At 39.9% G+C, this 27723-nt stretch overlaps 1 protein-coding gene across 1 annotated transcript in view; it reads left to right on the top strand.

Annotated features, from left to right (window-relative positions):
- LOC140478647 (uncharacterized) overlaps positions 1-27723 on the top strand; it is a 106305-nt gene that overhangs the window by 40354 nt on the left and 38228 nt on the right. The window contains exons 31-49 of the mRNA XM_072571863.1: positions 807-926; positions 1622-1771; positions 2592-2711; positions 3407-3556; positions 4377-4496; positions 5192-5341; positions 6162-6281; positions 6977-7126; positions 7943-8062; positions 8760-8909; positions 9928-10047; positions 10742-10891; positions 14605-14724; positions 15418-15567; positions 24099-24218; positions 24922-25071; positions 25892-26011; positions 26340-26459; positions 27147-27281. Coding sequence (XP_072427964.1) covers positions 807-926; positions 1622-1771; positions 2592-2711; positions 3407-3556; positions 4377-4496; positions 5192-5341; positions 6162-6281; positions 6977-7126; positions 7943-8062; positions 8760-8909; positions 9928-10047; positions 10742-10891; positions 14605-14724; positions 15418-15567; positions 24099-24218; positions 24922-25071; positions 25892-26011; positions 26340-26459; positions 27147-27281 — 2535 coding nt within the window. The remainder of the gene's footprint in view (positions 1-806; positions 927-1621; positions 1772-2591; positions 2712-3406; positions 3557-4376; positions 4497-5191; positions 5342-6161; positions 6282-6976; positions 7127-7942; positions 8063-8759; positions 8910-9927; positions 10048-10741; positions 10892-14604; positions 14725-15417; positions 15568-24098; positions 24219-24921; positions 25072-25891; positions 26012-26339; positions 26460-27146; positions 27282-27723) is intronic.

The raw sequence follows: 27723 nt of genomic DNA, 5'->3' as shown, positions 1-27723 counted from the left end.
ACCGACCTGAACAACGGGTTTCAGTTTGGTATCGACAGGAACTAAGAAGCATCAGAAATTTCTCTCTTGCATCTATTGCAAACTGATGGTTTGGAAAACATTTCAAATCCTTCAAACATTATCATTAATAGTAAGTTTCACAGCACTGCTCGGCTCAGATTCACAGCTGCAAAAGGAACAGTGATATCCACATTTCTGAAAAGAGATTTTGTTACACGTTCTGATAATACATGTTGAAACCCTGATCAAAGTCAGTACGCAAAATTGTACAGTCACTTCAATTGGATTCCATCTTTAATGAATTGAATACATTCAAAACATCAATCCATGTTCTGGTTAAGGTGGTTTTGGAAATTAGTGATTGAAAGTGGAGAACGATGGCCAACCAACATGTTTGTGCTAATTTAGACTCAGACCCAGTAAGCAGAGTAGAGTACGAACTTACAGATGCATTTTATCACAAATGTACGATAGTCATTGTTGTAAATGTGGGCTAAAATAGTTAGTGCATGTTAACTGTGTACATGAAGCAAGCCAGACAAAACTGTGAGAGAAATGAAAGATTGGTTTGCACGTCCAGGGAACAGATGAATCTAACCTGTAGATTTACAGAATATTTTATTTTACTGAAAGTTTTAATTTAGTGACTTTCCCAATGTACCAGCTATAAATGCATTAACCCATTTACAGATGGTTCGCAGGCATTCCAAATTTGGCTTAGAATTTAACTTTCTGACATTAGATGGCTATGTTAAGAGTCATGTTGTGTTGGAAATCATGTCTAAAGTTTGATTTTTATTGCACAGGTACATCAAGTGTTTCTACATCGACAACCACTGAATCATCTTCAACACCTGTACAATCAACAACTACAATACCGACCTCCACATCCACAAATCCACCACCAAGTACATCAGACCCAACAGGTATGCAGACTTCCAGTAAAATGAATTTTTGCCTCAGAATCACAGCTGGAAACACCGTAATTACCTACCTCTTCTTTTAAAGGACATTTTATAATATGTCATGACATATTCTTGAAATACATGTCGAAACCCTGATCTGAATCAGTGGACAATGTAGTCTTGTCACAACAACTGGTCCAATCATTAATGAATTGATTAGATTCAATGCCATCAACCCATGTTCTAGTAAAGTTAGTTTTGGAAATTATTGATTGAAAGTGGAGAGCAATGGCCATGCAACATGTTGACAAACGTTAACCGCAGTTCCAATAAAGAGAGGAGCAACATTATACAATGGGTGCATTTTAGTTCAAATGCATGATAATCATTGCTGGGCCAATTTGAAGTGTTAATGCACATTAGTTCTGCCTCTGGACAAATGTGTGTAATATTCAGAGCAAACGGAAGGATTGGTTACTACATTCTAGGATCTGACAAAACTAACCTGCTTCATGGACACAATCATTTGTTTTTAAGTGAAAACATTACGTCTGAACTCTCCGAATGCAACAGCTCAAATGAACATGCATTTTTCACAGATTAACTGTTTTACAGAACAAATTCAGCTGAAAATGTAACAATGTCACATTGCGTGGGGCAGTTATGGTTCAATCAAGATTGTAATTAAAAGCAAATTTTTGTTTTTTATTGCACAGGTACATCAAGTGTTTCAACAACTGCTCCTACTGAATCATCTTCAACATTTATACTATCAACGACTACAATACCAACCTCCACATCCACGACTCCTCCAGCAGCTACATCCGAACGCACAAGTACACAGACCTCCACTCCGCCAATAACAGGTAAGTTCACACCGACCTGAACAACGGGTTTCAGTTTGGTATCGACAGGAACTAAGAAGCATCAGAAATTTCTCTCTTGCATCTATTGCAAACTGATGGTTTGGAAAACATTTCAAATCCTTCAAACATTATCATTAATAGTAAGTTTCACAGCACTGCTTGGCTCAGATTCACAGCTGCAAAAGGAACAGTGATATCCACATTTCTGAAAAGAGATTTTGTTACACGTTCTGATAATACATGTTGAAACCCTGATCAAAGTCAGTACGCAAAATTGTACAGTCACTTCAATTGGATTCCATCTTTAATGAATTGAATACATTCAAAACATCAATCCATGTTCTGGTTAAGGTGGTTTTGGAAATTAGTGATTGAAAGTGGAGAACGATGGCCAACCAACATGTTTGTGCTAATTTAGACTCAGACCCAGTAAGCAGAGTAGAGTACGAACTTACAGATGCATTTTATCACAAATGTACGATAGTCATTGTTGTAAATGTGGGCTAAAATAAAGAGTTAGTGCATGTTAACTGTGTACATGAAGCAAGCCAGACAAAACTGTGAGAGAAATGAAAGATTGGTTTGCACGTCCAGGGAACAGATGAATCTAACCTGTAGATTTACAGAATATTTTATTTTACTGAAAGTTTTAATTTAGTGACTTTCCCAATGTACCAGCTACAAATGCATTAACCCATTTACAGATGGTTCGCAGGCATTCCAAATTTGACTTAGAATTTAACTTTCTGACATTAGATGGCTATGTTAAGAGTCATGTTGTGTTGGAAATCATGTCTAAAGTTTGATTTTTATTGCACAGGTACATCAAGTGTTTCTACATCGACAACCACTGAATCATCTTCAACACCTGTACAATCAACAACTACAATACCGACCTCCACATCCACAAATCCACCACCAAGTACATCAGAACCAACAGGTATGCAGACTTCCAGTAAAATGAATTTTTGCCTCAGAATCACAGCTGGAAACACCGTAATTACCTACCTCTTCTTTTAAAGGAGATTTTATAATATGTCATGACATATTCTTGAAATACATGTCGAAACCCTGATCTGAATCAGTGGACAATGTAGTCTTGTCACAACAACTGGTCCAATCATCAATGAATTGATTAGATTCAATGCCATCAACCCATGTTCTAGTAAAGTTAGTTTTGGAAATTATTGATTGAAAGTGGAGAGCAATGGCCATGCAACATGTTGACAAACGTTAACCGCAGTTCCAATACAGAGAGGAGCAACATTATACAATGGGTGCATTTTAGTTCAAATGCATGATAATCATTGCTGGGCCAATTTGAAGTGTTAATGCACATTAGTTCTGCCTCTGGAGAAATGTGGGTAATATTCAGAGCAAACGGAAGGATTGGTTACTACATTCTAGGATCTGACAAAACTAACCTGCTTCATGGACACAATCATTTGTTTTTAAGTGAAAACGTTACGTCTGAACTCTCCGAATGCAACAGCTCAAATGAACATGCATTTTTCACAGATTAACTGTTTTACAGAACAAATTCAGCTGAAAATGTAACAATGTCACATTGCGTGGGGCAGTTATGGTTCAATCAAGATTGTAATTAAAAGCAAATTTTTGTTTTTTATTGCACAGGTACATCAAGTGTTTCAACATCTGCTCCTACTGAATCATCTTCAACATTTATACCATCAACGACTACAATACCAACCTCCACATCCACGACTTCTCCAGCAGCTACATCCGAACCCACAAGTACACAGACCTCCACTCCGCCAATAACAGGTAAGTTCACACCGACCTGAACAACGGGTTTCAGTTTGGTATCGACAGGAACTAAGAAGCATCAGAAATTTCTCTCTTGCATCTATTGCAAACTGATGGTTTGGAAAACATTTCAAATCCTTCAAACATTATCATTAATAGTAAGTTTCACAGCACTGCTCGGCTCAGATTCACAGCTGCAAAAGGAACAGTGATATCCACATTTCTGAAAAGAGATTTTGTTACACGTTCTGATAATACATGTTGAAACCCTGATCAAAGTCAGTACGCAAAATTGTACAGTCACTTCAATTGGATTCCATCTTTAATGAATTGAATACATTCAAAACATCAATCCATGCTCTGCTTAAGGTGGTTTTGGAAATTAGTGATTGAAAGTGGAGAACGATGGCCAACCAACATGTTTGTGCTAATTTAGACTCAGACCCAGTAAGCAGAGTAGAGTACGAACTTACAGATGCATTTTATCACAAATGTACGATAGTCATTGTTGTAAATGTGGGCTAAAATAAAGAGTTAGTGCATGTTAACTGTGTACATGAAGCAAGCCAGACAAAACTGTGAGAGAAATGAAAGATTGGTTTGCACGTCCAGGGAACAGATGAATCTAACCTGTAGATTTACAGAATATTTTATTTTACTGAAAGTTTTAATTTAGTGACTTTCCCAATGTACCAGCTACAAATGCATTAACCCATTTACAGATGGTTCGCAGGCATTCCAAATTTGACTTAGAATTTAACTTTCTGACGTTAGATGGCTATGTTAAGAGTCATGTTGTGTTGGAAATCATGTCTAAAGTTTGATTTTTATTGCACAGGTACATCAAGTGTTTCTACATCGACAACCACTGAATCATCTTCAACACCTGTACAATCAACAACTACAATACCGACCTCCACATCCACAAATCCACCACCAAGTACATCAGAACCAACAGGTATGCAGACTTCCAGTAAAATGAATTTTTGCCTCAGAATCACAGCTGGAAACACCGTAATTACCTACCTCTTCTTTTAAAGGAGATTTTATAATATGTCATGACATATTCTTGAAATACATGTCGAAACCCTGATCTGAATCAGTGGACAATGTAGTCTTGTCACAACAACTGGTCCAATCATTAATGAATTGATTAGATTCAATGCCATCAACCCATGTTCTAGTAAAGTTAGTTTTGGAAATTATTGATTGAAAGTGGAGAGCAATGGCCATGCAACATGTTGACAAACGTTAACCGCAGTTCCAATACAGAGAGGAGCAACATTATACAATGGGTGCATTTTAGTTCAAATGCATGATAATCATTGCTGGGCCAATTTGAAGTGTTAATGCACATTAGTTCTGCCTCTGGACAAATGTGTGTAATATTCAGAGCAAACGGAAGGATTGGTTACTACATTCTAGGATCTGACAAAACTAACCTGCTTCATGGACACAATCATTTGTTTTTAAGTGAAAACGTTACGTCTGAACTCTCCGAATGCAACAGCTCAAATGAACATGCATTTTTCACAGATTAACTGTTTTACAGAACAAATTCAGCTGAAAATGTAACAATGTCACATTGCGTGGGGCAGTTATGGTTCAATCAAGATTGTAATTAAAAGCAAATTTTTGTTTTTTATTGCACAGGTACATCAAGTGTTTCAACAACTGCTCCTACTGAATCATCTTCAACATTTATACCATCAACGACTACAATACCAACCTCCACATCCACGACTCCTCCAGCAGCTACATCCGAACGCACAAGTACACAGACCTCCACTCCGCCAATAACAGGTAAGTTCACACCGACCTGAACAACGGGTTTCAGTTTGGTATCGACAGGAACTAAGAAGCATCAGAAATTTCTCTCTTGCATCTATTGCAAATTGATGGTTTGGAAAACATTTCAAATCCTTCAAACATTATCATTAATAGTAAGTTTCACAGCACTGCTCGGCTCAGATTCACAGCTGCAAAAGGAACAGTGATATCCACATTTCTGAAAAGAGATTTTGTTACACGTTCTGATAATACATGTTGAAACCCTGATCAAAGTCAGTACGCAAAATTGTACAGTCACTTCAATTGGATTCCATCTTTAATGAATTGAATACATTCAAAACATCAATCCATGTTCTGGTTAAGGTGGTTTTGGAAATTAGTGATTGAAAGTGGAGAACGATGGCCAACCAACATGTTTGTGCTAATTTAGACTCAGACCCAGTAAGCAGAGTAGAGTACGAACTTACAGATGCATTTTATCACAAATGTACGATAGTCATTGTTGTAAATGTGGGCTAAAATAAAGAGTTAGTGCATGTTAACTGTGTACATGAAGCAAGCCAGACAAAACTGTGAGAGAAATGAAAGATTGGTTTGCACGTCCAGGGAACAGATGAATCTAACCTGTAGATTTACAGAATATTTTATTTTACTGAAAGTTTTAATTTAGTGACTTTCCCAATGTACCAGCTACAAATGCATTAACCCATTTACAGATGGTTCGCAGGCATTCCAAATTTGACTTAGAATTTAACTTTCTGACATTAGATGGCTATGTTAAGAGTCATGTTGTGTTGGAAATCATGTCTAAAGTTTGATTTTTATTGCACAGGTACATCAAGTGTTTCTACATCGACAACCACTGAATCATCTTCAACACCTGTACAATCAACAACTACAATACCGACCTCCACATCCACAAATCCACCACCAAGTACATCAGAACCAACAGGTATGCAGACTTCCAGTAAAATGAATTTTTGCCTCAGAATCACAGCTGGAAACACCGTAATTACCTACCTCTTCTTTTAAAGGAGATTTTATAATATGTCATGACATATTCTTGAAATACATGTCGAAACCCTGATCTGAATCAGTGGACAATGTAGTCTTGTCACAACAACTGGTCCAATCATCAATGAATTGATTAGATTCAATGCCATCAACCCATGTTCTAGTAAAGTTAGTTTTGGAAATTATTGATTGAAAGTGGAGAGCAATGGCCATGCAACATGTTGACAAACGTTAACCGCAGTTCCAATACAGAGAGGAGCAACATTATACAATGGGTGCATTTTAGTTCAAATGCATGATAATCATTGCTGGGCCAATTTGAAGTGTTAATGCACATTAGTTCTGCCTCTGGAGAAATGTGGGTAATATTCAGAGCAAACGGAAGGATTGGTTACTACATTCTAGGATCTGACAAAACTAACCTGCTTCATGGACACAATCATTTGTTTTTAAGTGAAAACGTTACGTCTGAACTCTCCGAATGCAACAGCTCAAATGAACATGCATTTTTCACAGATTAACTGTTTTACAGAACAAATTCAGCTGAAAATGTAACAATGTCACATTGCGTGGGGCAGTTATGGTTCAATCAAGATTGTAATTAAAAGCAAATTTTTGTTTTTTATTGCACAGGTACATCAAGTGTTTCAACAACTGCTCCTACTGAATCATCTTCAACATTTATACCATCAACGACTACAATACCAACCTCCACATCCACGACTTCTCCAGCAGCTACATCCGAACCCACAAGTACACAGACCTCCACTCCGCCAATAACAGGTAAGTTCACACCGACCTGAACAACGGGTTTCAGTTTGGTATCGACAGGAACTAACAAGCATCAGAAATTTCTCTCTTGCATCTATTGCAAACTGATGGTTTGGAAAACATTTCAAATCCTTCAAACATTATCATTAATAGTAAGTTTCACAGCACTGCTCGGCTCAGATTCACAGCTGCAAAAGGAGCAGTGATATCCACATTTCTGAAAAGAGATTTTGTTACACGTTCTGATAATACATGTTGAAACCCTGATCAAAGTCAGTACGCAAAATTGTACAGTCACTTCAATTGGATTCCATCTTTAATGAATTGAATACATTCAAAACATCAATCCATGTTCTGGTTAAGGTGGTTTTGGAAATTAGTGATTGAAAGTGGAGAACGATGGCCAACCAACATGTTTGTGCTAATTTAGACTCAGACCCAGTAAGCAGAGTAGAGTACGAACTTACAGATGCATTTTATCACAAATGTACGATAGTCATTGTTGTAAATGTGGGCTAAAATAGTTAGTGCATGTTAACTGTGTACATGAAGCAAGCCAGACAAAACTGTGAGAGAAATGAAAGATTGGTTTGCACGTCCAGGGAACAGATGAATCTAACCTGTAGATTTACAGAATATTTTTTTTTACTGAAAGTTTTAATTTAGTGGCTTTCCCAATGTACCAGCTACAAATGCATTAACCCATTTACAGATGGTTCGCAGGCATTCCAAATTTGACTTAGAATTTAACTTTCTGACATTAGATGGCTATGTTAAGAGTCATGTTGTGTTGGAAATCATGTCTAAAGTTTGATTTTTATTGCACAGGTACATCAAGTGTTTCTACATCGACAACCACTGAATCATCTTCAACACCTGTACAATCAACAACTACAATACCGACCTCCACATCCACAAATCCACCACCAAGTACATCAGAACCAACAGGTATGCAGACTTCCAGTAAAATGAATTTTTGCCTCAGAATCACAGCTGGAAACACCGTAATTACCTACCTCTTCTTTTAAAGGAGATTTTATAATATGTCATGACATATTCTTGAAATACATGTCGAAACCCTGATCTGAATCAGTGGACAATGTAGTCTTGTCACAACAACTGGTCCAATCATTAATGAATTGATTAGATTCAATGCCATCAACCCATGTTCTAGTTAAGATAGTTTTGGAAATTATTGATTGAAAGTGGAGAGCAATGGCCATGCAACATGTTGACAAACGTTAACCGCAGTTCCAATAAAGAGAGGAGCAACATTATACAATGGATGCATTTTATTTCAAATGCATGATAATCATTGCTGGGCCAATTTGAAGTGTTAATGCACGTTAGTTCTGCAAATGGAGAAATGTGGGAAATATTCAGAGCAAACAGAAGGATTGGTTACTACATTCTAGGATCTGACAAAACTAACCTGCTTCATGGACACAATAATTTGTTTTTAAGTGAAAACGTTACTTCTGAAACTCTCCGAATGCAACAGCTCAAATGAACATGCATTTTTCACAGATTAACTGTTTTACAGAACAAATTCAGCTGAAAATGTAACAATGTCACATTGTGTGGGGCAGTTATGGTTCAATCAAGATTGTAATTAAAAGCAAATTTTTTGTTTTTTATTGCACAGGTACATCAAGTGTTTCAACAACTGCTCCTACTGAATCATCTTCAACATTTACACCATCAACGACTACAATACCAACCTCCACATCCATGACTCCTCCAGCAGCTACATCCGAACCCACAAGTACACAGACATCCACTCTGCCAAAAACAGGTGAGTTCACACCGAGCTGAACAACGGTTTTCAGTTTAGTATCGACCGAAACTAAGAAGCATCGGACATTTCTCTCTTGAAACTATTGCAAACTGATGGTTTGGAAAACATTTCAAATCCTTCAAACATTATCATTAATAGTAAGTTTCACAGCACTGCTCGGCTCAGATTCACAGCTGCAAAAGGAACAGTGATATCCACATTTCTGAAAAGAGATTTTGTTATACGTTCTGATAATACATGTTGAAGCCCTGATCAAAGTCAGTACGTAAAATTGTACAGTCACTTCAATTGGATTCCATCTTTAATGAATTGAATACATTCAAAACATCAATCCATATTCTGGTTAAGTTGTTTTTGGAAATTAGTGATTGAAAGTGGAGAACGATGGCCAACCAACACTTTTGAGATAAGTAAGACTCAGATGCTGTAAGCAGAGTAGAGTATGATGCATTTTATCTCAAATGTACGATAGTCATTGTTGTAAATGTGGGCTAATATAAAGAGTTAGTGCATGTTAACTGCGCACACGAAGCAAGCCAGACAAAATTGTGATAGAACTGAAAGATTGGTATGCATGTTGTGGGAACAGATGAATCTAACCTGTAGATTTGCAGGATATTTTATTTTCTTGAAAGTTTTAATGTCGCGTCTGTCCAAATGTACCAGCTACAAAGGCATTAACTCTTTTACAGATGGCTCGCAGACATTCCAAATTCGCAGTAGAATTTAACTGTCTGAAATTGGATGGCTATGTTAAGAGCTGAAAATGTGTTGCTGGAAAAGCGCAGCAGGTCAGGCAGCATCCAAGGAACAGGAGAATCGATGTTTCAGTCATAAGCCCTTCTTCAGGAAAGCCCTTCTCCTGTTCCTTGGATGCTGCCTGACCTGCTGCGCTTTTCCAGCAACACATTTTCAGCTCTGATCTCCAGCATCTGCAGTCCTCACTTTCTCCTGGCTATGTTAAGAGTCATGTAATGTTGGAAATCAAGTCTAAATTTTGATTTTTATTGCACAGGTACATCAAGTGTTTCTACATTTACTCCGACTGAATCATCTTCAACACCTGTACAATCAACAACTACAATACCGACCTCCACATCCACAAATCCACCATCAATTACATCAGAACCAACAGGTATGCAGACTTCCAGTAATATGACTTTTTGCCTCAGAATCACAGCTGGAAAAGCAATAGTTACCTACCTCTTTTTTTTAAAAGTGATTTTATAATAAGTCATGACATATTCTTGAAATACATGTTGAATCCTGATCTGAATCAGTGACAACATAGCATTGTCAAAACAACTGGTACAATCTTTAATGAATTGATTAGATTTAATGCCATCAACCCATGTTCTAGTTAAGTTTGGTTTGGAAATTATTGATTGAAAGTGGACAGCAATGGCCATGCAACGTGTTGACAAATGTTAACCGCAGTTCCAATAAAGAGAGGAGCAACATTATGCAATGGATGCATTTCATTTCAAATGCATGATAATCATTGCTGGGCCAATTTGAAGCGTTAATGCATGTTAGTTGTGCAAATGGAGAAATGAGGGAAATATTCAGAGCAAACGGAAGGATTGGTTACTACATTCTAGGATCTGACAAAACTAACCTGCTTCATGGACACAATCATTTGTTTTTAAGTGAAAACATTATGTCTCTTCTCTCCAAATGCAACAGCTCAAAATAACTTACACTTTCCACGGACTAACTGTTTTACAGAACAAATTCAGCTGAAAATGTAGCAATGTCACATTGCGTGAGGCAATTATGGTTCAATCAAGACTGTAATTAAAAGCAAAATTTTGTTTTGTATTGCACAGATGCATCAAGTATTTCAACAACTGCTCCTACTGAATCATCTTCAACATTTATACCATCAACGAGTACAACAACAACCTCGATATCCACGACTCCACCAGCAGATAGATCAGAACCAACAAGTACACAGACCTCCACTCCACCAATAACAGGTGAGTCCACCCCGAACTGAACAATGAGTTTCAGTTTGGAATCAACAGGAACTAAGAAGCATCAGAAATTTCTCTCTTGCAGCTATTGCAAACTGATGTTTTGGAAAACATTTAAAATCCATTAAACATTATCATTGATAATAAGTTTCATAGCACTGCTCGGCTCAGATTCACAGCTGCAAAAGGAACAGTGATATCCACATTTCTGAAAAGAGATTTTGTTATACGTTCTGATAATACACGTTGAAACACTGTTGTAAGTCAGTACGCAAAATTCTGCATTCACTTCAACTGGATTCCATCTTTAATTAATTGAATAGATTCAAAGACATCAATCCATATTCTGGTTAAGGTGATTTTTGAAATTAGAACATAGAACATAGAACATAGAAGAATACAGCGCAGTACAGGCCCTTCGGCCCTCGATGTTGCGCCGATCAAAGCCCACCTAACCTACACTAACCCACTATCCTCCATATACCTATCCAATGCCCGCTTAAATACCCATAAAGAGGGAGAGTCCACTACTGCTACTGGCAGGGCATTCCATGAACTTACGACTCGCTGAGTGAAGAACCTACCCCTAACATCAGTCCTATATCTACCACCCCTTAATTTAAAGCTATGCCCCCTTGTCATAGCTGACTCCATACGTGGAAAAAGGTTCTCACTGTCAACCCTATCTAACCTCCTAATCATCTTGTACACCTCTATCAAATCACCCCTAAACCTTCTTTTCTCCAATGAAAACAACCCCAAGTGCCTCAGCCTTTCCTCATAGGATCTTCCTACCATACCAGGCAACATCCTGGTAAACTTCCTCTGCACCCGTTCCAGTGCCTCCACATCCTTCCTATAGTATGGCGACCAAAACTGCACACAATATTCCAGATGCGGCCGCACCAGAGTCTTATACAACTGCAGCATGACCTCAGGACTCCGGAACTCAATTCCTCTACCAATAAAAGCCAGTACGCCATATGCCTTCTTCACTGCACTATTTACCTGGGTGGCAACTTTCAGAGATCTGTGTACATGGACACCAAGATCCCTCTGCTCTTCCACACTACCAAGTAGTCTACCATTAGCCCAGTAATCCATCTTTTTATTACTCTTACCAAAGTGAATCACTTCACACTTAGCTACATTGAACTCCATTTGCCACCTTTCTGCCCAGCTCTGCAGCTTCTCTATATCCCGCTGTAACCTGCCATATCCTTCCTCACTGTCTACAACTCCTCCGACTTTCATATCATCCACAAACTTGCTCACCCAACCTTCTAACCCTTCCTCCAGGTCATTTATAAAAATGACGAACAGCAATGGTCCCAAAACAGATCCTTGCGGAACACCGCTAGTGACGGCACTCCAAGATGAACCTTTGCCATCAACTACTACCCTCTGTCTTCTTCCAGAGAGCCAATTCCTAATCCAAACCTCCAACTCACCCTCAATGCCATATCTCTGTATTTTCTGCAGTAGCCTACCATGGGGGACCTTATCAAACGCCTTACTAAAATCCATATATACCACATCTACCGCTTTCCCCTCATCTACCTCCTTAGTCACCTTCTCAAAGAATTCAATAAGGTTTGTGAGGCACGACCTGCCCTTCACAAAACCATGCTGACTATCCTTGATCACATTATTCCTATCCAAATGTTCATAAATCCTATCCCTTACAATTCTCTCTAAGACTTTGCCCACAACAGAAGTGAGACTCACTGGCCTATAGTTACTAGGATTATCCCTACTCCCCTTCTTGAACAAGGGAACCACGTTTGCTAGCCTCCAGTCCTCTGGCACTACTCCTGTCGACAAAGAGGACACAATTAGTGATTGAAAGTGGAGAACGATGGCCAACCAATACGTTTGAGATAAGTTAGAGTCAGACCCAGTAAGCAGAGTACAGTACAAACTTACAGATGCATTTTATCTCAAACGCATGATAGTCATCCTTGTAAATGTGGGCGCTAAACTTAAGAGCTAGTGCATGTTAACTGTGCACATGAAGCAAGCCAGATAAAACTGTGAGAGAACTGAAAGATTGGTATGCATGTTGTGAGAACAGATGAATCTAAGCTGTAGATTTACAGACTATTTTACTTAACTGAACATTTTAATGTAGTAACTGTCCGAACGTACTGGCTACAAATGCATGAACTCTTTTACAGCTGGCTCGCAGGCATTCCTAATTTGGCTTAGAATTTAACTTTCTCAGATTGGATGGCAATATTAAGAGGTAAAAACAATGACTGCAGATGCTGGAAACCAGACTCTGGATTAGTGGTGCTGGAAGAGCACAGCAGTTCAGGCAGCATCCAAGTAGCTTCGAAATCAACGTTTCGGGCAAAAGCCCTTCATCAGGAATAAAGGCACTGAGCCTGAAGCGTGGAGAGATAAGCTAGAGGAGGGTGGGGGTGGGGAGATAGTAGCATAGAGTACAATGGGTGAGTGGGAGAGGGGATGAAGGTGATAGGTCAAGGAGGAGAGGGTGGAGTGGATAGGTGGAAAAGAAGATAGGCAGGTAGGACAAGTCCGGACAAGTTATGGGGACAGTTACTGAGCTGGAAGTTTAGAACTAGGGTGAGGTGGGGGAAGGGGAAATGAGGAAACTGTTGAAGTCCACATTGATGCCCTGAGGTTGAAGTGTTCCGAGGCGGAAGATGAGGTGTTCTTCCTCCAGGCGTCTGGTGGTGAGGGAGCAGCGGTGAAGGAGGCCCAGGACGTCCATGTCCTCGGCAGAGTGGGAGGGGGAGTTGAAATGTTGGGCCACGGGGCGGTGTGGTTGATTGGTGCGGGTGTCCCGGAGATGTTCCCTAAAGCGCTCTGCTAGGAGGCGCCCAGTCTCCCCAATGTAGAGGAGACCGCATCGGGAGCAACGGATGCAATAAATGATATTAGTGGATGTGCAAGTAAAACTTTGATGGATGTGGAAGGCTCCTTTAGGGCCTTGGATAGAGGTGAGGGAGGAGGTGTGAGCGCAGGTTTTATAGTTCCTGCGGTGGCAGGGGAAAGTGCCAGGATTGGAGGGTGGGTTGTTTGGGGGCGTGGACCTGACCAGATAGTCGTGGAGGGAACGGTCTTTGCGGAAGGCGGAAAGGGGTGGGGAGGGAAATATATCCCTGGTAGTGGGGTCTTTTTGGAGGTGGCGGAAATGTTGGTGGATGATTTGGTTTATGTGAAGGTTGGTAGGGTGGAAGGTGAGCACCAGGGGAATTCTGTCCTTGTTACGGTTGTTGGGGTGGGGTCTGAGGGCGGAGGTGCGGGATGTAGGCGAGATGCGTTGGAGGGCATCTTTAACCACATGGGAAGGGAAATTGCGGTTTCTAAAGAAGGAGGCCATTTGGTGTGTTCTGTGGTGGAACTGGTCCTCCTGGGAGCAGATCCGGCGGAGGAGGAGGAATTGGGAATATGGGATGGCATTTTTGCAAGAGATAGGGTGGGAAGAGGTGTATCCCCTCCCCCACTCACCCATTGTACTCTATGCTACTTTCTCCCTACCCCCACCTTCCTCTAGCTTATCTCTCCACGCTTCAGGCTAACTGCCTTTATTCCTGTTGAAGGGCTTTTGCCCGAAACGTTGATTTCGAAGCTACTTGGATGCTGCCTGAACTGCTGTGCTCTTCCAGCACCACTAATCTAGAATCTGGGAATATTAAGAGTCATGTTATGTTGGAAAACAAGTCTAAATTTTGATTTTTATTGCACAGGTACATCAAGTGTTTCTACATCGACATCCACTGAATCATCTTCAACACCTGTACAATCAACAACTACAATACCAACCTCCACATCCACAAATCCACCACCAAGTACATCAGAACCAACAGGTATGCAGACTTCCAGTTATATGACTTGTTGCCTCAGAATCACAGCTGGAAAAGCAGTAGTTACCTACCTCTTTTTTAAAAAGAGATTTTATAATAAGTCATGACGTTTTCTTGAAATACATGTCGAATCTTGATCTGAATCAGTGACAACATAGCATTGTCAAAACAACTGGTACAACCTTTAATGAATTGATTAGATTTAATGCCATCAACCCATGTTCTAGATAGGTTCGTTTTGTAAATTATTGATTGAAAGTGGAGAGCAATGGCCATGCAACATGTTGACAAACGTTAACCGCAGTTCCAATAAAGAGAGGAGCAACATTATACAATGGGTGCATTTTAGTTCAAATGCATGATAATCATTGCTAGGCCAATTTGAAGTGTTAATGCACATTAGTTCTGCAAATGGAGAAATGTGGGAAATATTCAGAGCAAACGGAAGGATTGGTTACTACTTTCTAGGATCTGACAAAACTAATCTGCTTCATGGACACAATAATTTGCTTTTAAGTGAACATGTTACGTCTGAACTCTCCGAATGCAACAGCTCAAATGGACTTACACTTTCCACGGACTAACTGTTTTACACAACAAATTCAGCTGAAAATGTAGCAATGTCACATTGCGTGAGGCAATTATGGTTCAAACAAGATTGCAATTAAAAGCAAAACTTTGTTTTGTATTGCACAGATGCATCAAGTATTTCAACAACTGCTCCTACTGAATCATCTTCAACATTTATACAATCAACGACTACAATACCAACCTCCATATCCACGACTTCACCAGCAGATACATCCGAACCAACAAGTACACAGACCTCCACTCCGCCAATAACAGGTGAGTCCACACCAAGCTGAACAACGGGTTTCCGTTTGGAATCAACAGGAACTAAGAAGCATCAGAAATTTCTCTCTTGCAGCTATTGCAAACTGATGGCTTTGAAAACATTTGAAAGCCTTCAAACATTATAATTGATAATAAGTTTCACAGCACTGTTCGGCTCAGATTCACAGCTGCAAAAGCAGCAGTGATATCCACATTTCTGAAAAGAGATTTTGTTATACATTCTGATAATATATGTTGAAACCCTGATCTAAGTTAGTACGCAAAATTGTACAGTCACTTCAATTGGATTCCATCTTTAATGAATTGAATACATTCAAAACATCAATCCATATTCTGGTTAAGTTGTTTTTGGAAATTAGTGATTGAAAGTTGAGAACGATGGCCAACCAACATGTTTGAGATAAGTTAGACTCAGACCCAGTAAGCAGAGTAGAGTATGAACTTACAGAGGCATTTTATCTGAAATGCACAATAGTCATTGTTGTAAATGGAGGCTAACTTGAAGAGTTAGTGCACGTTTTCTGTGCACATGAAGCAAGCCAGATAAAACTGTGAGAGAACTGAAAGATTGGTATGCATGTTGTGGGAACAGATGAATCTAAGCTGTAGATTTACAGAACATTTTATTTTATTGAAAGTTTTAATATAGCGACTGTCCAAATGTACCAGCCTCTAATGCATTAACACTTTTACAGATGGCTCGCAGGTATTCCCAATTTGGCTTAGAGTTTACATAGATAGATAGAACATGCATAGAAAAGTACAGCACAGATCAGGCCCTTTGGCCCACGATGTTGTGCTGAGATTTAATCCCTAATGTAAAACATAGTAACAACCTACGCACCCCTCAACTCACTGCTATCCATGTGCATGCCCAGCAGTCGTTTAAATGTCCCAAAGACTCTGCTTCCACCACCACCGCTGGTAATGCATTCCATGCATTCACAACTCTCTGTGTGAAAAAAACTACCTCTGAAGCCTCCTTTGTACTTTCTTCCTAATATCTTTAAACTGTGACTTCTCGTACCCGTCAATCCTGCCCTGGGGAAAAGTCTCTGGCTATTGATTCTATCTATTCCTCTCATTATTTTGTACACCTCGATCAGGTCACCTCTCTTCCTCCTTCTCTCCAGAGAGAAAAGTCTGAGCCTATTCAACCTTTCTTCATAAGGCAAGCCCTCCAGTCCAGGTAGCATCCTGGTAAACCTTCTTTACACCTTCTCCAAAGCCTCTGTATCTTTCTTATAGTAGGCCGACCAGAACTGGACACAATATTCCAAGTGTGATCTCACCAGGGACTTGTAGAGCTGTAGCAAAACCTCATGGCTCTTAAACTCTATCCCCCTGTTGATGAAAGACAAAACCCCATATGCTTTCTTAAAAACCCGATCCACTTGGGTGGCAACTTTGAGGGATCTATGTACTTGCATACCCAGATCACTCTGTTCCTCCACACTGTCAACAATCCTGTCTTTAATCCTATATTCAGCATTTGAGTTCGACCTTCCAAAATGCATCACTTCGTATTTATTCAGGTTGAACTCCATCTGCCATTTCTCAGCCCAGTTCTGCATCCTGTTTATGTCACGCTGCAGCCTGCAGTAGCCCTCTATACTATCGACGACACCTCCAACCTTTGTGCCATCTGCAACTTTACTAACCCACCCCTCAACCTCCTCATCCAAATCATTTATAAAAACTACAAAGAGCAGAGGTCCAAGAACAGAGCCCTGCGGGACTCCACTCAACACTGTCCTTGAGGCAGAATACTTTCCATCACAATCACTCTCTGCCTTCTGTCAGCCAGCTAATCCTGAATCCAGATAGCTAAATCTCCCTGTATCCCATACTTCCTGACTTTATGAATGAGCCTACCATGGGGAACCTTGCTGAAGTCCATATACACCACATCCACTGCTCGACCGTCATCGACCTGTCTTATCACCTCCTCAAATAACTCAATAAGATTTGTGAGGCATGATCTGCCCCTCACAAAGCCAAGCTGACTGCCTTTAATCACACTATGCTTTGCCAAATAGCATAAATCCTATCCCTCAGAATTCCTTCCACAACTTTGCTGACCACTGACATAAGACTGACTGATCTGTAACTGCCAGGGATTTCCCTATTACCCTTCTTGAAAAGAGGAACAACATTCGCCTCCTTCCAATCTTCCGGTACGATTCCCGTGGAAAGTGAGGAGGGAAATATCCTCACCAGCGGCTTAGCAACCTCCTTTCTCGCTTCCTGGAGCAGTCAAGGATAAATCTGGTCTGGCCCTGGGGACTTATCAATCTTAATGTTTTCCAAAATTTCTAGCACATCAACTTCATCAATCTTGATCTGGTCAAGCCTGTATCCCAGCTCCTCCAAGTTTTCATTCACAACAAGTGGCACAGTGGTTAGCACTGTTGCCTCACAGCGCCAGAGATCTGGGTTCAATTCCCGCCTCAGGTGATTCTCTGTGTGGAGTTTGCACATTCTCCCCATGTCTGTGTGGCTTTCCTCCGGGTGCTCCGATTTCCTCCCACAATCCAAAAATGGGCAGGTTAGGTGAATTGGCCATGCTAAATTGCCCATAGTGTTAGGTGAAGGGGTAAATGTAGGGGAATGGGTCTGGGTGGCTTACACTTCGACGGGTCGGTGTGGACTTGTTGGGCTGAAGGGTCTGTTTCCACGCTGTAAGTAATCTAATCTAAAAAAGTTCCCTTTAATTGGTGAAAAACGAAGCAAAAACTCATTTAGGGCTCCCCCTATCTGCTCAGACTCCACACACAAGTTCCCTCTGCTATTCCTGATCAGCCCTACCTTCTCCCTGATCATTCTCTTATTCCTCACATATGAATAAAATGCCTTTGGGTTCTCCCTAATCCTTCTTGCCAAACCTTTTTCGTGCCTCCTCTTGGCTCTCCTCAGTCCATTTCTGAGCTCCTTTCTAGCAAGCCTGTAATCCTCTAAAGCTGTGCTAGATCCTTGCTTCCTCCACCTTACATAAGGTGCCTTCTTCCTTTTGATGAGAAGTTCCTCTGTTCTCATCATCCAAGGTTCCTTAATCTTACCCCTTCTTACCTGTCTCAGAGGAACAAATTGCAACATCACTTGCAACAACTACTCCTTAAATAGTCTTCACATGTCTGCTGTGCCCTTTCTGTGGACCAATTGCTCCCAGTCTATACTTAGGTAAAAACAATGACTGCAGATGCTGGAAGCCAGATTCTGGATTAGTGGTACTGAAAGAGCACAGCAGTTCAGCCAGCATCCAAGTAGCTTCGAAATCGACGTTTCGGGCAAAAGCCCTTTATCATTCCTGATGAAGGGCTTTTGCCCGAAACGTCGATTTCGAAGCTACTTGGATGCTGCCTGAACTGCTGTGCTCTTCCAGCACCACTAATTCAGAACCCAGTCTATACTTCCCAACTCCTGTCTGGTAGCATCATAATTTCCTTTTCCCCAATTGATTATCTTCCCTCAAGCAACCATTCCTGCCCCAGTGAAATACACGTCTCTGTTTTGGCCACAACATCGTAGTCCCAAGTACTGATCCATGCTCTAAGTTTGTCACTCTTATTTCAGACTCTCTTGCATTAAAGCATACACACTTTAACCGATCCCTTTGTTTCATCACGTGAGAAACCTTCCTTTTGGATTCACTACATCCTGTCACTGTCACATTTGCAACTGACCCCCTCTCAGACATGTGGCTCTGATTCCCACATACCCCTGCCAAATTAGTTTAAACCTTCCCGAAACACATGAGCAAATCTCCCACCCAGGACATTTGTGCCCCTCCAGTTCAGGTGCAACCCATCCTTCATGTGCAGATCCCACCTTCCCCAGAAGGTATCCCAATGGTCTAGGTATCTGAAGCCCTCCCTCCTGCACCAGTCTCGCAGCCATGTGTTAAGCTGCATTCGCTGACTGTTCCTCACCTCACTGGTGGCACTGGTAGCAAACCTGAGATCACTACTCTACTCGTCCTGCTCTTCAGCTTCCAACCTAGCTCTCTGTCGTCACTTTTCAGATCCTCAATCCCTTTCCTGGCTGTATCATTGGTGCCAATATGTACCGCAATTTCTGGCTGCTCCCTCTCCCCCTTCAGAATCTTGTAAACCCGATCGGCAACATCCTGGATGCTGGCACCAGGGAGGCAACATAACTTCCGGGGGTTCCATTCCTGTCCACAAAATCTCCTGTCAATCCTTCTGACTATTGAGTCCCCAAACATTAGTGCTTTTCTATTCTACCCCTTTTCCTTCTGAGCCACAATGCCAGGCTCAGTTCCAGATACCTGATAACTGTGGCTTTCCCCCGGTAGGCCTTCCCCACTAGCAGTGTCCAAAACGGTATACTTATTGCTGAGGGGAACGGCCACAGGGGATCCCTGCTCTGAACATGGGTTCTCTTTCTTCCCCCTGACAGTAACCCAGCTGTCCTTATCCTGTGTCTGGGGAGCGACCACCTCTCTGTACATCCTTTCAACTTCCCCCTCAGCCTCCCGAATGGTCCGTAGTTCATCCAGCTCCAACTCCAGTTCCCTAACTCGGTTTCCGAGGAGCTGGAGTTGGGTGCACTTCCAGCAGATGTAGTCGGCAGATTCATGTGAAGTGTCTCTCACCTGCCACATTCTGCAGGAGGAACATGCAACTGCCCTAACATCCATAACCTGTTACTCTGATAGCCCACACAGAACTAAACAAAGGAAGAGAAGGAAAAACAAAGAAACCTGAAAACGTACCTAGTTTAGAGACTCTTAGTAAGGTTAGAGGAGGTGGGAGGGAGGGAGGCCCTATGGTGTAGGGTTACGTGTTTAGATCTCACCCACTTAAAAACATTCCCAGAAGTCCTTCACTCCTCCCTCGCACCTCTTGGCAAATTAACTTGCTGAGATTGGATGGCTATGTTAAGAGTCATGTTGTGTTGGAAATCAAGTCTAAATTTTGATTTTTATTGCACAGGTACATCAAGTGTTTCTACATCTACATCCACTGAATCATCTTCAACACCTGTACAATCAACAACTACAATACCAACCTCCACATCCACAAATCCCCCACCAAGTACATCAGAACCAACAGGTATGCAGACTTCCAGTAAAATGACTTGTGGCCTCAGAATCACAGCTGGAAAAGCAGTAGTTACCTACCTCTTTTTTAAAGAGAGATTTTATTGTAAGTCATGACATATTCTTGAAATACATGTCAAAACCCTGATCTGAATCAGTGGACAATATAATGTTGTCACAACAACTGGTTCCATCTTTAATTAATTGGTTAGAGTTAATGCCATCAACCCATGTTCTGGTTAAGTTAGTTTTGGAAATTATTGATTGAAAGTGGAGAGCAATGGCCATGCAACATGTTGACAAACGTTAACCGCAGTTCCAATAAAGAGAGGAGCAACATTATACAATGGGTGCATTTTATTTCAAATGCATGATAATCATTGCTGGGCCAGATTGAAGTGTTAATGCACATTAGTTCTGCAAATGGAGAAATGAGGGAAATATTCAGAGCAAACGGAAGGATTGGTTACTACATTCTAGGATCTGACAAAACTAACCTGCTTCATGGACACAATAAATTGTTTTTAAGTGAAAACGATACGTCTGAACTCTCCGAATGCAACAGCTCAAATGAACTTAGACTTTTCACGGATTAACTGTTTTACAGAACAAATTCAGCTGAAAATGTAACAATGTCACATTGTGTGGGGCAGTTATGGTTCAATCAATATTGCAATTAAAAGGAAAATTTTGTTTTGCATTGCACAGGTGCATCTAGTGTTTCAACAACTGCTCCTACTGAATCATCTTCAACATCTGTCCTATCAACAGCAACAATAACATCCTCCACATCCACGACTTCACCAGCAGATACATCCGAACCAACAAGTACACAGACCTCCACTCTGCCAAAAACAGGTGAGTCCACACCGAACTGAACAATGGGTTTCAGTTTGGTATCAAAAGGAACTAAGAAGCATCAGACATTTCTCTCTTACAGCCATCACAAACTGATAGTTTGGAAAACACTTCAAATCCTTTAAACATTATTATTGATCGTAAGGTTGACAGCACTGCTCGGCTCAGATTCGCAGCTCCAAAAGGAACAATCCACATTTCTGAAAAGGGATTTTCTTATATGCTCTGATAGTACATGTTGAAAACCTGATCTAAGTCAGTACACAAAGTTGTGCAGTCATTTCAACTGGATTCCATCTTTAATGAATTGAATGGATTCAAAGACATCAATCCATTTTCTGGTTGTTGTTTTTGGAAATTAGTGATTGAAAGTGGAGAACGATGGCCAACCAACATGTTTGAGATAAGTTAAAGTCAGACCCAGTAAACAGAGTAGAGTACGAACTTACAGATGCACTTTATCTCAAATGCACGATAGTCATTGTTGTAAAAGTGGGCTAAATATCGGAGTTAGTGCACGTTAACTGTGCACATGAAGCAAGCCAGACAAAACTGAGGGAGAACTGAAAGATTGGTATGTAAGTCCTGGTAACAGATGAATCTAACCTTTAGACTTACAACATATTTTATTTTATTGAAAGCTTTAATGTCATAACTGTCTGAATGTACCAGCTACAAATGCATTAACCCTTCAACAGATGGCTTGCAGGCATTTCAAATTTGGCTGAGAGTTGAACTTTCTGAGATTGGATGGCTATGGTAAGAGTCATGTTATGTTGGAAATCAAGTCTAACTTTTGATTTTTATTGCACAGGTACATTAAGTGTTTCTACATCTACGTCCACTGAATCATCTTCAACACCTTTACAATCAACAACTACAATACCAACCTCCACATCCACAAATCCCCCATCAAGTACATCAGAACCAACAGGTATGCAGACTTCCAGTAATATGACTTGTTGCCTCAGAATCACAGCTGGAAAAGCAGTAGTTACCTACCTCTTTTTTTTAAAAAGAGATTTTATAATAAGTCATGACGTACTCTTGAAATACATGTCAAAACCCTGATCTGAATCATGTGGACAATGTGGTCTTGTCACAGCAACTTGTGCAATTTTTAATGAATTGATTAGATTCAATGTCATCAATCCATGTTCTAGTTAAGTTAGTTTTGTAAATTATTGATTGAAAGTGGAGAGCAATGGCCATGCAACATGTTGACAAACGTTAACCACAGTTCCAATAAAGAGAGGTGCAACATTATACAATGGGTGCATTTTATTATAAATGCATGATAATCATTGCTGGGCCAGATTGAAGTGTTAATGCACATTAGTTCTGCAAATGGAGAAATGAGGGAAATATTCAGAGCAAACAGAAGGATTGGTTACTACTTTCTAGGATCTGACAAAACTAACCTGCTTCATGGACACAATAATTTGTTTTTAAGTGAAAACGTTACATCTGAACTCTCCGAATGCAACAGCTCAAATGAATTTACATTTTTCACAGATTAACTGTTTTACAGAACAAATTCAGCTGAAAATGTAACAATGTCACATTGTGTGGGGCAATTATGGTTCAATCAAGATTGTAATTAAAAGCAAAATTTTTTTTGTATTGTACAGGTACATCAAGTGTTTCAACAACTGCTCCTACTGAATCATCTTCAACATTTATACCATCAACAACTACAACAACAACCTCCATATCCACGACTCCACTAGCAGATACATCAGAACCAGCAAGTACACAGACCTCCACTCCGCCAATCACAGGTGAGTCCACACCGAACTGAACAAGGGGTTTCCGTTTGGTATCAACAGGAACTAAGGAGCATCAGTAATTTCTCTCTTGCAGCTATTGCAAACTGATGGTTTGGAAAACATTTAAAATCCTTTAAACATTATCATTGATAATAAGTTTCACAGCACTGCTTGGCTGAGATTCACAGCTGCAAAAGGAACAGTGATATCCACATTTCTGAAAAGAGATTTTGTTATATGTTCTGATAATACATGTTGAAACACTGATCTAAATCAATACGCAAAATTGTGCAGTCACTTCAACTGGATTCCATCTTTAATGAATTGAATAGATTCAAAGACATCAATCCATATTCTGGTTAAGTTGGTATTGGAAATTAGTGATTGAAAGTGGAGAACGATGGCCAACCAACATGTTTGAGATAAGTCAGACTCAGACCCAGTAAGCAGAGTAGAGTACGAACTTACAGGTGCATTTTATCTCAAATGTATGATAGTCATTGTTGTAAATGTGGGCTAAAGTTAAGAGTTAGTGCATGTTAACTGTGCACATGAAGCAAGCCAGACAAAACTGTGAAAGAACTGAAAGATTGGTATGCATGTCCTGGGAACAGATGAATCTAACCTGTAGACTTACAGAATATTTTATTTTATTGAAAGTGTTAATGTAGTAACTGTCCGAATGTAACAGTTACAAATGCATGAAACCTTTTACAGCTGGCTCGCAGTCATTCCAAATTTGCATTAGAATTTAACTTTCTGACATTGGATGGCTATGTTAAGAGTCATGTTATGTTGGAAATTAAGTCTAAATTTTGATATTTATTGCACAGGTACATCAAGTGTTTCTACATCTACTCCGACTGAATCATCTTCAACACCTGTCCAATCAACAACTACAATACGAACCTCCACATCCACAAACCCACCATCAAGTACATCAGAACCAACAGGTATGCAGACTTCCAGTAATATGACTTGTTGCCTCAGAATCACAGCTGGAAACACAGTAGTTACCTACCTCTTTTTTAAAGAGAGATTTTATTATAAGTCATGGCATATTCTTGAAATACATGTCAAAACCCTGATCTGAATCAGTGGACAATGTAGTCTTGTCACAACAACTGGTCCCATCTTTAATGAATTCATTAGATTTAATGTCATCAATCCATGTTCTAGTTACGTTAGTTTTGGAAATTATTGATTGAAAGTGGAGAGCAATGGCCATGCAACATGTTGACAAACGTTAACCGCAGTTCCAATACAGAGAGGAGCAACATTATACAATGGATGCATTTTATTTCAAATGCATGATAATCATTGCTGGGCCAGATTGAAGTGTTAATGCAATTAATGTAATTAGTTCTGAAAATGGAGAAATGTGGGAAATATTCAGAGCAAACAGAAGAATTGGTTACTGCATTCTAGGATCTGACAAAACTAACCTGCTTCATGGACACAATAATTTGCTTTTAAGTGAACATGTTACGTCTGAACTCTCCGAATGCAACAGCTCAAATGGACTTACACTTTCCACTGACTAACTGTTTTACAGAACAAATTCAGCTGAAAATGTAGCAATGTCACATTGCGTGAGGCAGTTATGGTTCAATCAAGATTGTAATTAAAAGTAAAATTTTGTTTTGTATTGCACAGGTACATCAAGTGTTTCAACAACTACTCCTACTGAATCATCTTCAACATTTATACCATCAACAACTACAACAACAACCTCCACATCCACGACTTCACCAGCAGATACATCCAAACCAACAAGTACACTGACCTCCACTCTGCCAATAACAGGTGAGTCCACACCTAACTGAACAAGGGGTTTCCGTTTGGTATCAAAAGGAACTAAGAAACATCAGAAATTTCTCTCTTGCAGCTATTGCAAACTGATGGTTTGGAAAACATTTCAAATCCTTAAACAATTTCATTCACAGTAAGTTTCACAGCACTGCTCGGCTCAGATTCACAGCTGCAAAAGGAACAGTGATGTCCACATTTCCGAAAAGAGATTTTGTTAGACCTTCTGATAATACATATTGAAACCCTGATCTAAATCAATACGCAAAATTGTGCAGTCACTTCAACTGGATTCCATCTTGAATGAAATGAATAGATTCAAAGACATTAATCCATGTTCTGGTTCAGTTGGTTTTGAAAATTAGTGATTCAAAGTGGAGAACGATGGCCAACCAACATGTTTGAGATAAGTCAGACTCAGACCCAGTAAGCAGAGTAGAGTACGAACTTACAGATGCATTTTATCTCAAATGTACGATAGTCATTGTTGTAAATGTGGGCAAAAATTAAGAGTTGGTCTACGTTAACTGTGCACATGAAGCAAGCCAGACAAAACTGAGAGAGAACTGAAAGATTGGTTTGCACGTTCTGGGCACAGATGAATCTAACCTGTAGATTTTCAGAATATTTTGTTTTATTGAAAGTTTTAATGTAGTAACTGTCTGAATGTACCAGCTACAAATGCATGAACTCTTTTGCAGATAGCTCGCAGGCATTCCAAATTTGGCTTAGAATTTAACTTTCTGACATTGGATGTCTATGTTTAGAGTCAGGTTATGTTGGAAATCTAGTCTACATTTTGATTTTTATTGCACAGGTACATCAAGTGTTTCCACATCTGCATCCACTGAATCATCTTCAACACCTGTACAATCAACAACCGCAATACCAACCTCCACATCCACAAATCCATCACCAAGTACATCAGAACTAACAGGTATGCAGATCCCAGTCCATCAATCAAAAGTGAGTCCACACTAAACTGAACCACTGTTTCAATAGTGATTAAAACGAGAACTAATAAGCATCAGACTTTGGTTTGTAGCAGCAACTGTATTCTGAAAATACAAAAGCATTTCAAATCCTTCAAACATTAACATTCAAACTTTCTGAATGTGCCAGGTATGAATGCACTAACTCTTTCACAGAGTGGCAATCAGGCATAACCAAATTGGTTCAGAATTTAAATTGCCAACATGACTTTGCACAATTAAGAATCCGCTTATGTTGGGAATCAAGACGAATTAGTATTTTTTATTGAACAGGTACATCTAGTGTTTCGACATCGTCTCCTACTGAATCATCTTCAGAATCTTTACAATCAACAACTACTACACCAACCTCCACATCCACAACTCCACCAACAAGTACATCAGAACCAACAGGTATGCAGACTTCCAGTAATATGACTTGTTGTCTCAGAGTCACAGCCGGAAACGCAGTAGTTACCTGCCTTATTGTGTAAGAGAGATTTTATTATAAGTCATGACGTATTCTTGAAATAGATTTTGAAACCCTGATCTCAGTCAGGACAGAAAATCGTATTGTCACAATAACTGGTCCCTTCTTCAAAGACTTGAATTGATTCAATGACATCAGCACATGTTCTGGTTAAGCTGGTTTTCTAAATGAGTGACTCCAAGTGGAGAATGTCACATGTCACATTTTTCACCAAAGTTAACCGCATTTCGAATAAATAGAATAGCAACATTATATAATGGATGCATTTTATCTTAAATGCATGATTGTCATTGCTGGGCCACATTGGAGTGTTAATGTACATTAATTCTGGAGTAATGTGGAAAAACCTTAGAGAGAACCGAACGATTGGTTAGTACATCCCATGAATGGACAAAACTAATCTGCTTCATGGACAGATTCATTTGTTTTCTCATTACAACTTTACATATGAACTCTCCGAAAGCACCACCTCCAAACAAACGTCACTTTTTATGGACTGACTGTCATATGTCACAAATGCCACTGAAGACGTAACGTGACCACATTGCGTGTGGCAGTTATGATTCAGTCAATGTTGTAATTAAAAGCTAATTTTGGTTTGAATTGCACAGGTACATCAAGTGTTTCAACAACTGTTCCGAATGAATCATCTTCTACATCATCAACAGCTACAATAACAACCTCCACATCCACAACTCCACCAGCAGAACCAACAAGTACACAAACCTCCACTTTGCCAATAACAGGTCAGTCCACACCACACTGAACAACTGGTTTCAGTTCGGTCGCAACAGTAATTTCTCTATTGCAGGTTTGTATACTGATGGTTTGGGAAGAAATTGAAATCATTCAAACATTATCATTAATAGTAACGTTCACAGGACATTTCTGCTCAGAATCACAACTGGAAAAGGAACAATGACTAACCACATTTCTGAAAAGAGGTTTTGCTGAAAGTCATGACACATTTTTGAAATATATGTTGAAACCCTGGTCTAAGTCAGTACACAAAATTGTGCAGTCACTTCAACTGGATTCCATCCTTCATGAATTGAAAAGATTCAAAGACATCAATCCTAGTTCTGGTTCTGTTGGTTTTGTAAATTCAGGATTGAAATTGGAGAAAGATGGCCCACCAACATGTTTCATGAAAGCTAGTCTCAGCCCCAATAAACAGAATAGAGTACA

This window comes from Chiloscyllium punctatum, chromosome 6 (genome assembly GCF_047496795.1).
Source record: "Chiloscyllium punctatum isolate Juve2018m chromosome 6, sChiPun1.3, whole genome shotgun sequence".
Taxonomy (NCBI): Eukaryota; Metazoa; Chordata; class Chondrichthyes; order Orectolobiformes; family Hemiscylliidae; genus Chiloscyllium; species Chiloscyllium punctatum.
The sequence above is the reverse complement of the archived record's forward strand: the minus strand, read 5'-3'. Positions and strand labels throughout refer to the sequence as shown.